The sequence below is a fragment of the Petaurus breviceps genome, unplaced genomic scaffold (assembly GCF_028583685.1).
Source record: "Petaurus breviceps papuanus isolate PSGF00001 unplaced genomic scaffold, PetGlider_PUasm1.0 90865, whole genome shotgun sequence".
Taxonomy (NCBI): Eukaryota; Metazoa; Chordata; class Mammalia; order Diprotodontia; family Petauridae; genus Petaurus; species Petaurus breviceps.
The window spans coordinates 2,411,749-2,423,909 of record NW_027187367.1 but is presented as its reverse complement, the minus strand read 5'-3'; the positions used below and the strand labels follow the sequence as shown (position 1 = coordinate 2,423,909).

Here is a 12,161-nt window from a genome sequence, read left to right as displayed (position 1 = left end):
CATAATCTGTTATTTTTACAAAATGTTATCTTCCTTAATTACAAAAGAATAATCCAAAGATAGAATGGGCTCTTCTTACTGTCTTTTCATGTGAATTGTCTGAGAAGTATTTATAATCTAGAAATACCAAAAAAGGAAAATAATATATAATGGACATTCTTGTGAAAAATACCACACTTAGGTTTTGTTTCTATTGTCGGATCACTATTTTTCTTACTTTTCTCCTCACACCAATTTATCTTATGAGTATATTTCTAATAATTTTCTCTCTAGGCTGCTTTTACAAATTAGTGTCTGCTAAATTTCCCTATCTCCAGATCCCTATGTTTTCTCTTGACCCTGAACACAATGATGGGGATGATGAATGACAGCATAGGAGGTGACTTCATCCTGGAGGGTTTTTCAGACCAGCCCAAACTGGAGAAAATTCTCTTTGTGGTTGTCTTGATCTCCTACCTCCTGACCCTGCTGGGCAACACAGCTATCATCCTTGTCTCTCACCTGGATCCAAGACTTCACACCCCAATGTATTACTTCCTCACCAATCTCTCCTTCATTGACGTCTGCTTTACCACAAGCATTGCTCCGCAGCTGCTGTGGAACCTGAAGGGGCCAGCTAAGACCATTACTCCCATAGGTTGTGCCATCCAGCTCTATGTTTCTCTGGCACTGGGCTCCACTGAATGTGTTCTCCTAGCTGTTATGGCATTTGATCGCTATGCTGCTATTTGCAGACCTCTCCACTATGCTACTGTCATGCATCCAAGGCTATGTCAGTCCCTTGCAGGGATTGCATGGGTGAGTGGGTTGGGCAACACACTAATTCAGGGTACCATCACTCTTCACCTGCCTCTCTGTGGGCACAGAAGACTCTACCACTTTTTTTGTGAGGTGCCTGCCATGATCAAGTTGGCATGTGTAGATATTCATGCCAATGAAATACAGCTTTTTGTGGCTTCATTGGTCTTGCTCCTCCTGCCTCTGGGGCTTATTTTAATTTCCTATGTGCTCATTGCCCAGGAAGTGATGAAAATCAGATCAGCTCAGGCTTGGCAAAAAGCTCTGAGAACCTGTGGATCTCATCTTTTGGTGGTATTCCTTTTCTATGGGACCATCACAGCTGTTTATATTCAACCCAATAGTTCCTATGCCCACAGGAAAGGCAAGTTCATCACTCTCCTATACACTGTGGTGACTCCTACCCTCAACCCCCTCATTTATACTTTGAGGAACAAAGATATGAAGGGTGCACTGAAAAGACTGCTAGGGAAAGATCCAAAGTAAAAGAGACATATAACCAACCAAGAAAGAATTATGGAATCTTTAGAACTGAAGTAGATTTTAAAAGGTTGCCTTACCTTTCTCCCTTTACCAGATCATATTTAAGCTTTTTAAGATGCAAAAAATATATTCTATTTTATAGGTCCATAATCAAGGAGCTTCGCTTAGATGCATTAGTCAACTCTTCAAATGAAGCATAACACACAGGTTTTATATCTATAGTGTTGAAATTCCAGGTCAACTTAGTCAATTTCATTCAATAGGAATAGTTGGATAATAGACTAAGCAATGGTTCAGCCTACTTAATTTATTGTTCATTCTGATACATATGAGAGAGAAGTGGCTTAAGAATCAGAAGTGGGTTTGGATTCTGTCTCTGCCACTTATTTGTCCAAGGGTAATCTTTCCTGACTCTCTTAACATTCTGGGTCCAAGGGGTGGCTAGGTGGCACAGTGAATAATGCACTGGCCCTGGAATCAGGAGGACCTGAGTTCAAATCCAATCTCAGACACTTAACACTCACACACACACACACACACACACAAAACTAGCCATGTGACCTTGGGCAAGTCACAACCCCAATTGCCCTCCAAAAAGCAAAAACAAAACAAAACAAACCATTCTGGGTCCTGTCTTTCTTATATGTAAAATGATGGGGTTGGATCAGATGGACTCTGAGGTCCCTCTTATCTCTAGATCTATGATCCTAACTGACTTCTTTACTTTTCACCAAATAGTTTCTCTTTTTTGGAGCTCCACAACATTATTTGTCAAAATCAGTCTTTTCATTTGTAATCTTTAGACACTTCTTTTTAGTTATTCCTCAGGAGAGATGGAGAACTAAGGGGGTAACTTGGTCACACAGTGATATACCTGGAGTCTGAAGACTTGAGTTTAAATCCAACCTAAGACACTTCCAAGCTGTGTGACACTGAACAAGTCATTAAACCCTTGTTTGCCTCAGTTTCCTCATCAGCAAAATTGGAATAATAATAACATCTTTCTCTCAGGTTTGTTTTGAGGATCAAATGAGATAATAATTGTAAAGTACTTGGCTCAGTGCCTGGCACATAACACTGTTAAAGTGTTAGGTGTTATTATTATTTTCATTGGTTATGTTTTCATACATAACTTGCTTCATGATACTCCACTAGATAGCGGAAGGTGAAAAATTCATTAAATACAAGTTTTTCTTGTTAGGTAAAATAAAAAAAAAAGAAACTTGGCTGAATTCACTTCTTGTGAATTTACATGAGCTAGTTATCTATAGATAGTCCTTCTAAATTCTCCCGATGCATTTTGAATTAAAAAAAATTCTCAAGCATTGTGCTAGTACTTGAGAAATACAAAGTTTAGAAAAGGCACAATCCTTAACGTTGTGGAGTTTACAATTCAAGTAAGGACTAACCCTACTCTTGAATATATTTCTATGATTTATACAGTATGGCTCTATTGTGTGGAAGCCTATTCAGTTGACATATGTTTAAGGTCTATTCTTTTTTTTCTGAAAGTGCTCGCTGAAAACCTACCATGTGAGGCTGCTTTGCTGAGTACCAGTTATCTTAAATTTGTAGTAAAATGAAATGGTTTGTACTCCTGTTTCTCCTACTACATATTATGAATGGATGAAATTAAGGATGTTGCAATTACTACATTTTTTTGGAGTGAGGATAATATTTGCATCATCTACCTCACTTTGTTTTGAGGAAAAAGCTTGGTAAATTTTAAAGTCATATTATGAATGCAAGTAACTATAATTACCACATGCTGAGCTCTATAAGAAATACACAAAAATACCATGATACATAATCCTTGCCTTCAGGGTACTTCTGAGTGTAAAAAGTTGTATTTTGACCCAGGAGTCTCATTTTATTATTCTAGCTATACACATATGCATACAAACACATATATACATACCCACATATACACACATACATATGTGTGTCTGTATTTGTATGTGTTTTAGTCTGTATGCACAACCTCTATAATTACTTAGGCAAAATTCAGCTCTTAATAACAGGCCACACTAGCTTTGCTGATAGATAGAATAGCACAAATATCACCTGAATTTTATCCTCAGAACAACCTTGGAAGGTAAGTAATCTTATTTTCCTCATTTTTCAGATGAAGAAAGACAGGGTGAAGTGACTTCACCAGAATCACACAACTACTAAGTATGTCTCAGAATAAAATTGAATTGATTGAACTGGGTTCAAATCAGCCTCAGATACTTCCTAGTCCTTCGACCCTGATTAAATCACTTCATCTCTGCCTCAGTTCCTTCAGCTGTAAAATGGGGCTAACAAAAGCTAGGGCTATCATGAAATCGAATGAAGCTGTAATTGTAAAAGTGTTTAGCACAGTGCCCAGCACAAGATACACATCATACATATTTATTCCTTCCCCTTTCCCCCTAAATAGCACAAGGAAAATAGGATTCTGCCCAAGTTGGTAACCTCACTGGAGGTAGCAATGTTGTCTACAGCACATACCATTCTTTTTCCACATTTAGCTACTCTTCCCTAGACCATGCCACCACAAAGTACAAACTCCCTCAGGCCACAATACCTATGCACCTCATTCTTCCAACCTCCTTTGGAGGTATGCTATCATCTCTCTTAGCATGACTGTACCTGCCATTAAGTTGTTTTTCATTTGACTACCCCAACCTCCCTCCATTCCCCCCCAAAACAACTTTTTCCCTTCACAGGTGAAATCAGTTATGACTTGAATAATTCATATAAAGCATCTTATATGATATGATATTGTGTTAATGTCATCTATTATGACTAGAACCTGAAAGCAGGTCCTCAGCTACTGAACAAGAGAAAATAAGCACAGCAAAGGAGATTGAAGTTAGACCTCAGAAATATCTTCCTCAGTGATCCATCCTGGAAGTTCCAAAGGACTCACTGACACACCTTCATCTTCTTAGGTGTTGTGGAGGGAAGTTGATACTTTCAATGAGATGGTTTAGGGGGCCTATCTTCACCCTCAGGGTTTTCCCCTTTTCATTACTTATACAGATCTTTAATCATTAAACCTCCACCACTTGAGGGATTGTTCCCTAGAAAATGTCAAATCCTGGCCTAGAATGAGTCTCTTAATTCAGAGATCTACTGCATAAGAACTTTTTCTTTGACAAATGCTATCATTTCTGAGTGTTCTGATTTTAGTGCATTTTTCTTTGTTTATAATCTTCAGTTTGGTTGTTTTTCAGTCATATCCAACTCTTTTTTTTTTTTTTGCCTTTTTGGAGGGCAGTTGGGGTTAAGTAATTTGCCCAAGGTTACACGGCTGGTTTGTGTGTGTGGGGGGGGGGGGGGGTTTTGGTGGGTGTGTGGGTGTTGTGGAAGTCCTGTTTCTACTCCTCCTTCTTCCCTTTATGTGACTTCTGTGACTCATGACTGGTTATCATTTCAGACAATTCATAGATGCCATGTACATCTCCATCTTATTTTGGATAACACACTTTAATTCTTTATAGACAATGCTATTTCATTCCAGTATCACTAGAAGCATATTAGCAGTATTATTATAAACACAGACCTTTACTTCAAAGAGAACATGGATTATTAAAGCTTTAAGCAATTTCCTAAAGGCAATATAGCCCTTTCTCATTGTTTTGTTGGGTTAAGTACTCAGCTGCATACAAAGTCTGTCCAAGATACACAAATGTGTATAAAACTATATATAAAAGTATTAACAGTAAGCATTTTGTTTCCATTTGTTTTCTCCTGTATGAATAGTTAGACCTATCTCTCTGAATGATTATGACTATCATTTAGGAAATCATACAATGTTTCAGAGATGCAGCAAAGAACCTAATTTGTTTCAATTTTCAGCATCTGAGGAACTTTAACATCTGTAGAGACTCTTCCATTTGTACATTGTGCTGTGCATTATTCAGAATTAGTATATTTCTGATGAACACACATCTCCCTGTTCTGTATTTTACCTGATACTAAGAAATAATGTGTTTAACACACATTGGGTACATGGGGATTTTATGGATATATATATATATATATATATATATATATATATATATATATATATAATATCGCTATGTATTGATGTTGAATTAAAAGTAAGAAACACATTTCTCTATTAATTACAATTTTAACTTCTAATAGCTAGCAAAGCATGGTGTTTAGGAAACACCATGTCTATTTTTCTGACATTTTTTGGACTGAAGAATTATAAAAATGCAGTCAATTTTCCTCTCTCTTCCCTAGGGAAGCTAAACTCTGATCACCTCTATGCTTCTATTTCCTTATCTCTTTACAGTCAAGGTTGTTAGTATAATGTCACAATATTCAGTTTCTTTTTGTGGCTGTTCTTGCCATCTATGTAGTTATTGTCCTTGAGGACCTATTGTATTGTTTCTCCTTTTTTTGCCTTGCTTCAGTTCAAGTAAATCTTTTTATCCTTTTGTAAATTCTCCATATTCATCACTTCTTATGGAATGGTAATATTCCATTATATTGATGTATCATAATTAGTTTAGTTATTCCCCAGTCTGTGGGCATCAATTTCACTTCAAATTCTTTGCTACTATAGAAAAGGTCTGCCATGAATGTATTGCTATGTATGATTTCTTTTCCTTCCTTCCTTCCTTCCTTCCTTCCTTCCTTCCTTCCTTCCTTCCTTCCTTCCTTCCTTCCTTCCTTCCTTCCTTCCTTCCTTCTTTCATTTCTTTCTTTCCTTCTCTTCGTAATGTATAATACTAAAGAAGAGATCTCTGCATTGAAAGTAATTAATATTTTAGTTCCTTTAAAAACATCATTCCCATTAATTGTTAGAATGTTTGGAACAATTCACAGCTCTGCTGAGAGTATATTATCCTGCTCATTTGCATAACCTCTCTGACAATGATTTTTATCTTTCACCATTTTTTTCCAGTTTCTGTGTGCAAAGTGAAACCTCAGAATTCTTTTGATTTTAATTCATTTTAATATTAGTAATGTGGAGCAACATTTCATTTGGTTGTTAATAGCTTACATTTTTGAGAAGTGTCTATTTTTATCCTTTGACCTCTTATTCAATAGATACTTATATATTCATATTGGTTCCCTATATATCTGGAATATCAGAAGTTTATCAGAGATTTTTGATTTGAAATCCTCCCCCAGATTGACAACTCCTTTTATCATCCTAGTTATAGTCATCGTGAATGTTTTTCAATTTCAATTAATCAAAATGATCTAATTTATATTTAGTGATTACCTCTATTATTTGCTTAGATAAGAATAAGGGGGAACATTTCAAAATGGCTAGAAATTAGTGACATATTGTTAAGATTCCAAGTCATGTCAGACAATGTACAAGAGAGATACTATGGACAAACAACTGTCCAAAATAAACAACAAATCCCCCGCATGTATATTAAAAAATGATCTGGAGAACTATTGATTGATGGTAGTCATTAGCATGGTAGTTACAAGATAGGGCTCCTTAGTCTCTTTTGGGACAATTCAGTTGGAATTGGAGTAATTAATAAATGCTTTTGTCTAGAAACAAGAGAAGGTGTTACCAAACAGGATTCATGTGTTATGTGGAATGACTAGACTTGGGACAGTTTTGATTAGTGTGACAATTTAGTTTGATTTGCCATTATAAGGTTGCACTCTAGAGGCATCTTTTATGATAGATACATGCAACTAGCTATGCAGCTAGACCAAGAGACTTCCAGATGCTGACTCTGAGGACATATATTTATGGGGGGGATATATCTTAGTGAGATCACATGTTTTGATGGGAGTACTGGAAACTAGGTCTTAAGATTATGAAAGTAGCTGGGGATATTTGGCTTAGAGAAGAGGCAAGGGTGGATGGGGGGAAGATGATTATTCAATCCAAATATTTGAAGGATTAAAATATGGAAGAAGAATAAGATTTTTTAAAACTTGATCCCAGGGGAAACACTTGGATTCCCATCAATTGAGTGAAGAATCTCTACTTAGGCCTGTACTATTTAACATTTTTACCAATAATTTTAATTTAAAGATCCCATACTTTCTGAATTCCTGGATGATATAAAGTCAGGAGAGATGGTGAAGGTGTCATACTGGATAATAGTTCTGTGATTCAAAAATAATCCAACTGTCTAGACTACAGGACTGATGAACTATGATAACATTTAAAAGGGGTATATGTAACATAATGTACGTGGACTCAGGAAATATATTTTAAAATTATAAAATGAACAAAACATTTCTTTGCAATAACTCATCCAAAAAGAGTCTGGATGTTTAAGTAAGTATGCAAGCTCAAAATGAGTCAACATTGTGATATGGCAACCACAAAAACGAATGTGGTCTTGGGCTGCATTGATAGGTACAACTTTCAGAAATGAGGAAGTGTTAGTCTGAGTATACTTTGCCCTGATCATATAACATTTGGAGTATCATGTTCAGTACTGGAAACTACATTCAAGAAAGTATTATTAATCTGGAGAATGTCCAGAGAAGGGCAACTAGAATAGTTAGGATCTTTGTGTCTATGACACATAGGAAATAGTTGAAGGAATTAGGAATATTTAGCTCTGAGAGGAGATGACTTAGTCAAAAACTGGTACTTAAAAGACTGTAACACGGAAATTAGATATGTTCTGTTTGTCCAGAGAAGGCAGATCCAGAGCAATGCATTGATGTAACAAGGGGATACATTTGCGCTTAAATGTCAGGAAAAACAAATAACTTCATAATAATTTTAACTATCTAAAAGTGGGGAAAACCTTTCCTGAGGAGGCAGTGGGTTCTCCAACCCTGGAAATCCTCAAGGAAATATCAGATAACTACTTGTCATATATTTTGAACTAGGTATTCCTTTTTTTTTTTTTTTTGGTCTTTATTAATTTGTTTATTTTAGTTTACAAGATTCATTACCACAATTCCTTAAGTTTCAAGTTTTCTTTCCCTCCCCCCCTAAGCCCCCATGGCAGCATACAATCAAGTATAGTATCTGCAAATACTTTCACATTAGGCATTAGTCAGGTTATAAAGAAGGATTGTATCAGATGGAATAAAGAATAGGAAAGAGGAAACAAAACCAAACAAGAAAAAGAAAAAGAGCAGGTAGTTTGCTTCAATCTGGGTTCAAACTCAGTTCTTTCTCTGATTGTAAACATCTTTCTCCATCATGAGTCTTTTGGGGTTGACTTATGACTCTGGATTGCTGAGAAGAGACCAGTTGGTCAAAGTTGTTTGTCACACATATGTTGTGTCTGTAATTGTGTGAAATTCCTCCTGGCTCTACTCTTCTCACTCCGCATCAGTTTGTATAAGCCTCTCCAGGTAAATATGAAGTCCATCTGCTCCTCGTTTCTTATAGCACAATAGTATTCCATAACATGCATATACCACAACTTGTTCAGCCATTCCCCAATTGATGGGCACCCCCTTCATTTCCAATTCTTTGATACCATAAAAAGAGCTGCTACAAATATTTTTGTACATATGGGTCTTCCTCCCACTTCTATGGTCTTTTGGGGATATAATATTAGAAATGGTATTGCTGGCTCAGAGGGTATGAAATTATTTACAGCCCTTTGGGTATAATTCCAGATTGCTCTCCAGAATGGTTGGATCAGTTCACAACTTCACCAGCAATGTATTAGTATTCCAATTTGCCCACATCCTCTCCAGCATTTGTCATTTTCGTGTTTTGTCATCTTAGCCAATTGGAATGATGAGATGTGGTAGCTCAGAGTTGTTTAATTTTCATTTCAATAATCAATTGTGATTTAGAGCATTTTTTCATATGCTGATATATATCTTTAATTTCTTCCTCTGAAAACTGTTCATATCCTTTGACCATTTATCAATTGGGGAATGACTTGTATTCTCATAGATTTGACTCAATTCTCCATATATTTTAGAAATGAGTCCTTTATCAGTGACATAAGTTGTAAAAATTCTTTCCCAATTCTCAACTTCCCTCCTAATCCTGGTTACACTGGCTTTGTTTGTACAGAAGCTTTTCACTTTAATGTAATAAAAATTATCCATTTTGCATTTTATAATGTCTTCTAATTTTGTTTGATCATAAAGTCTTCCCCTCTACACAAATCTGACATGTAAACTATTCTTTACTTTCCCAGATTGCTTACAGTATCAGCCTTTATACCTAGATTATGCACCCATTTAGACTTGATTTTGGTATATGGTATTAGATAATGGTCTATATCCAGTTTCTGCCATACTATATTCCAGTTTTCCCTGAAGTTTTTGTCATAGAGTAAGTTCTTATCCCAAAAACTGTGGTCTTTGGGTTTATCAAACAATAGATTACTATAGTCATTGACTGCTGAGTCTCATGTATCCAATCTATTCCATTGATCCATTACTTTATTCCTCAGACAGTACCAAGTAGTTTTGAGGATTGCTGCTTTATAGTACAGATTACAATCTGGTATAGCTAGTCCACTATCCTTAACATTTCTTTTCATTAATTCCCTTGATATTCTAGACCTTTTGTTCTTCCAAATGAATTTTGTTACTATTTTTTTCTAGCTCTATAAGGTAGGTTTTTGGTAAACTGATTGGTATGGCACTAAATATATAATTTAATTTAGGTAAAATTGTCATTTTTATTATATTAGCTCAACCCAGCCATGAGCAATTGATGTCTTTCCAATAAGTTATATATGACTTTATTTGGGAGAAAAGTGTTTTGTACTTGTGTTCATATAGGTCTTGGGTTTGTTTTGTCAGGTAGATGCCCAAATATTTTATAATGTCTACAGTAACTTTAAATGGGATTTCTCTTTCTATCTCTTGCTGTTGAATTTAATTAGAAATATACAGGAATGTCAAGGATTTATGTGGGTTTATTTTATATCCTGCAACTTCGACAAATTTATTTATTGTCTCAAGTAGTTTTTTACTTGATTCTCTAGGATTCACTAAGTATATAATAATATTATCTGCAAAGAATGTTAGCTTGGTCTCTTTTTTGCCTAATTTGATTCGTTTGATTTCTTTTTCTTCTCTAATTGCTACTGCTAACATTTCTAGTACCAGATTGAATAAGAGGGGTTATAGTGGACATCCTTGTTTCATCCTGTTCTTATTGGAAATGCTTCTAGCTTATCCCCATTACATATAATACTTGTTGATGGCTTTAAATAGATGCTACCTATTATTTTAAGGAAGGCTCCATTTATTCCTATACTTTCTAGTTTTTTAATAGCAATGGATGTTGTATTTTGTTGAAAGCCTTTTCTGCATCTATTGAGATAATTATATGATTTTTGCTAGTTTTATTGTTGATACGATCAATTATACAGATGATTTTCCTAAAATTAAACTATTCTTGCATTCCTGGAATAAATCATACCTGATCAAAGTGTATTATTCTTGTGATAAGTTGCTGTAGTCTTTTTACTAATATTTTATTTAAAATTTTTGCTTCTATATTTATGAGGGAGATTGGTCTATAATTTTCTTTCTCTGTTTTATCTCTTCCTGATTTAGGTATCAGTACCACATTTGTATCATAAAAAGAATTTGGTAGGACACCTTCACTAATTTTCCCAAATATTTTGTAGAGTATTGAAATCAATTTTTCTTTAAATGATTGATAGAATTCATTACTAAATCCATCTAGCCCTGGAGATTTTTTTCCTAGGAATTTCACTGATGACTTGTTCAATTTCATTTTCTGAGATGGGGTTATTTCAGTAATTTACTTCCTCTTCAGTTAATCTGGGCAACTTATATTTTTGTAAATATTCATTCATTTCACTAAGATTGTAAAATTTATGCGCATACAACTGGGCAAAATAATTCCTATTTTTTGTTTTAATTTCCTCTTCATTGGTGGTAGGTTTACCCTTTTCATTTTTGATACTCACAATTTGGTTTTCTTCTTTCTTCTTTTTATCATATTGACTAAGGGTCTATCAATTTTATTGATTTTTTCACAAAACCAGCTCTTAGTTTTATTTATTAATTCAATAGTTTTCTTAATTTCAATTTTATTAATCTCTCCTTTGGTTTTCAGTATTTCTAATTTAGATTTAATTGGGGATTTTCAATTTTTTTTCTAGCTTTTTCAATTACATGCCCAATTCATTGACATCTCTTTTCTCTAATTTATTCATGTATGCACTCAGGGTTATAAAACTTCCCCTAAGAACTGCCTTTGCTGAATCCCACAAATTTTGGTATTTTGTCTCATTGTTGTCATTCTCTTGAATGAAGTTACTGATTGTTTCTATGATTTCTTGTTTGACCCACTCATTCTTTAGGATTAAATTGTTTAGTTTCCAATTAATTTTTAGTCTATCTTTCCATGGCCCCTTATTACATATGATTTTCATTGCATCATGATCTGAATTTATTATTTCTGCCTTTCTGAACTGAATTGTGAGTTTTCCATGTCCTAGTACATGGTCAATTTTTGTGTATGTGCCATGCACCACTGCACAGAACTTATATTCCTTTTTATCCCATTCAGTTTTCTCCAGAGATCTATCATACCTACCCTCTCTTAAATTCTGTTCACCTCCTTAACTTCTTTTTTGTTTATTTTGAGGTTAGATTTATCAAGGTCAGAGAGAGAGAGAGAGATTAAGGTCCCCCAATAGTATAGTTTTGCTATCCATTTCTTCCTCTAATTTCCTTACTTTCTCCTCTAGGAATTTGGATGCTATACCACTTGGTGCATTTTTGTTAAGTAATGATATTGCTTCATTCTCAATGGTGCCTTTTAGCAGGATATAATCTCCTTTCTTATCTCTTTTAATTAGATCTATTTTTGCTTTTGCTTTGTCTGAAATAAGGATTGCTACCCCTGTTGATGTTTCAGCTGTGGGTGTGGAGTCAACATTGTCTCCCTCTCAGTTTGGATCCTCCCTCTGAGAATAGTAGGA

The 12,161-nt window shown here is 35.0% G+C and overlaps 1 protein-coding gene across 1 annotated transcript; it reads left to right on the top strand.

Annotated features, from left to right (window-relative positions):
* Positions 1–348: 348 nt before the first annotated feature.
* On the top strand, positions 349–1,284 carry LOC138150276 (olfactory receptor 2G3-like). Its single transcript, XM_069073692.1, has one exon. The coding sequence runs from the start codon at positions 349–351 to the stop codon at positions 1,282–1,284; it is 936 nt and encodes a 311-aa protein (XP_068929793.1).
* The last annotated feature ends 10,877 nt before the right edge of the window (positions 1,285–12,161 follow it).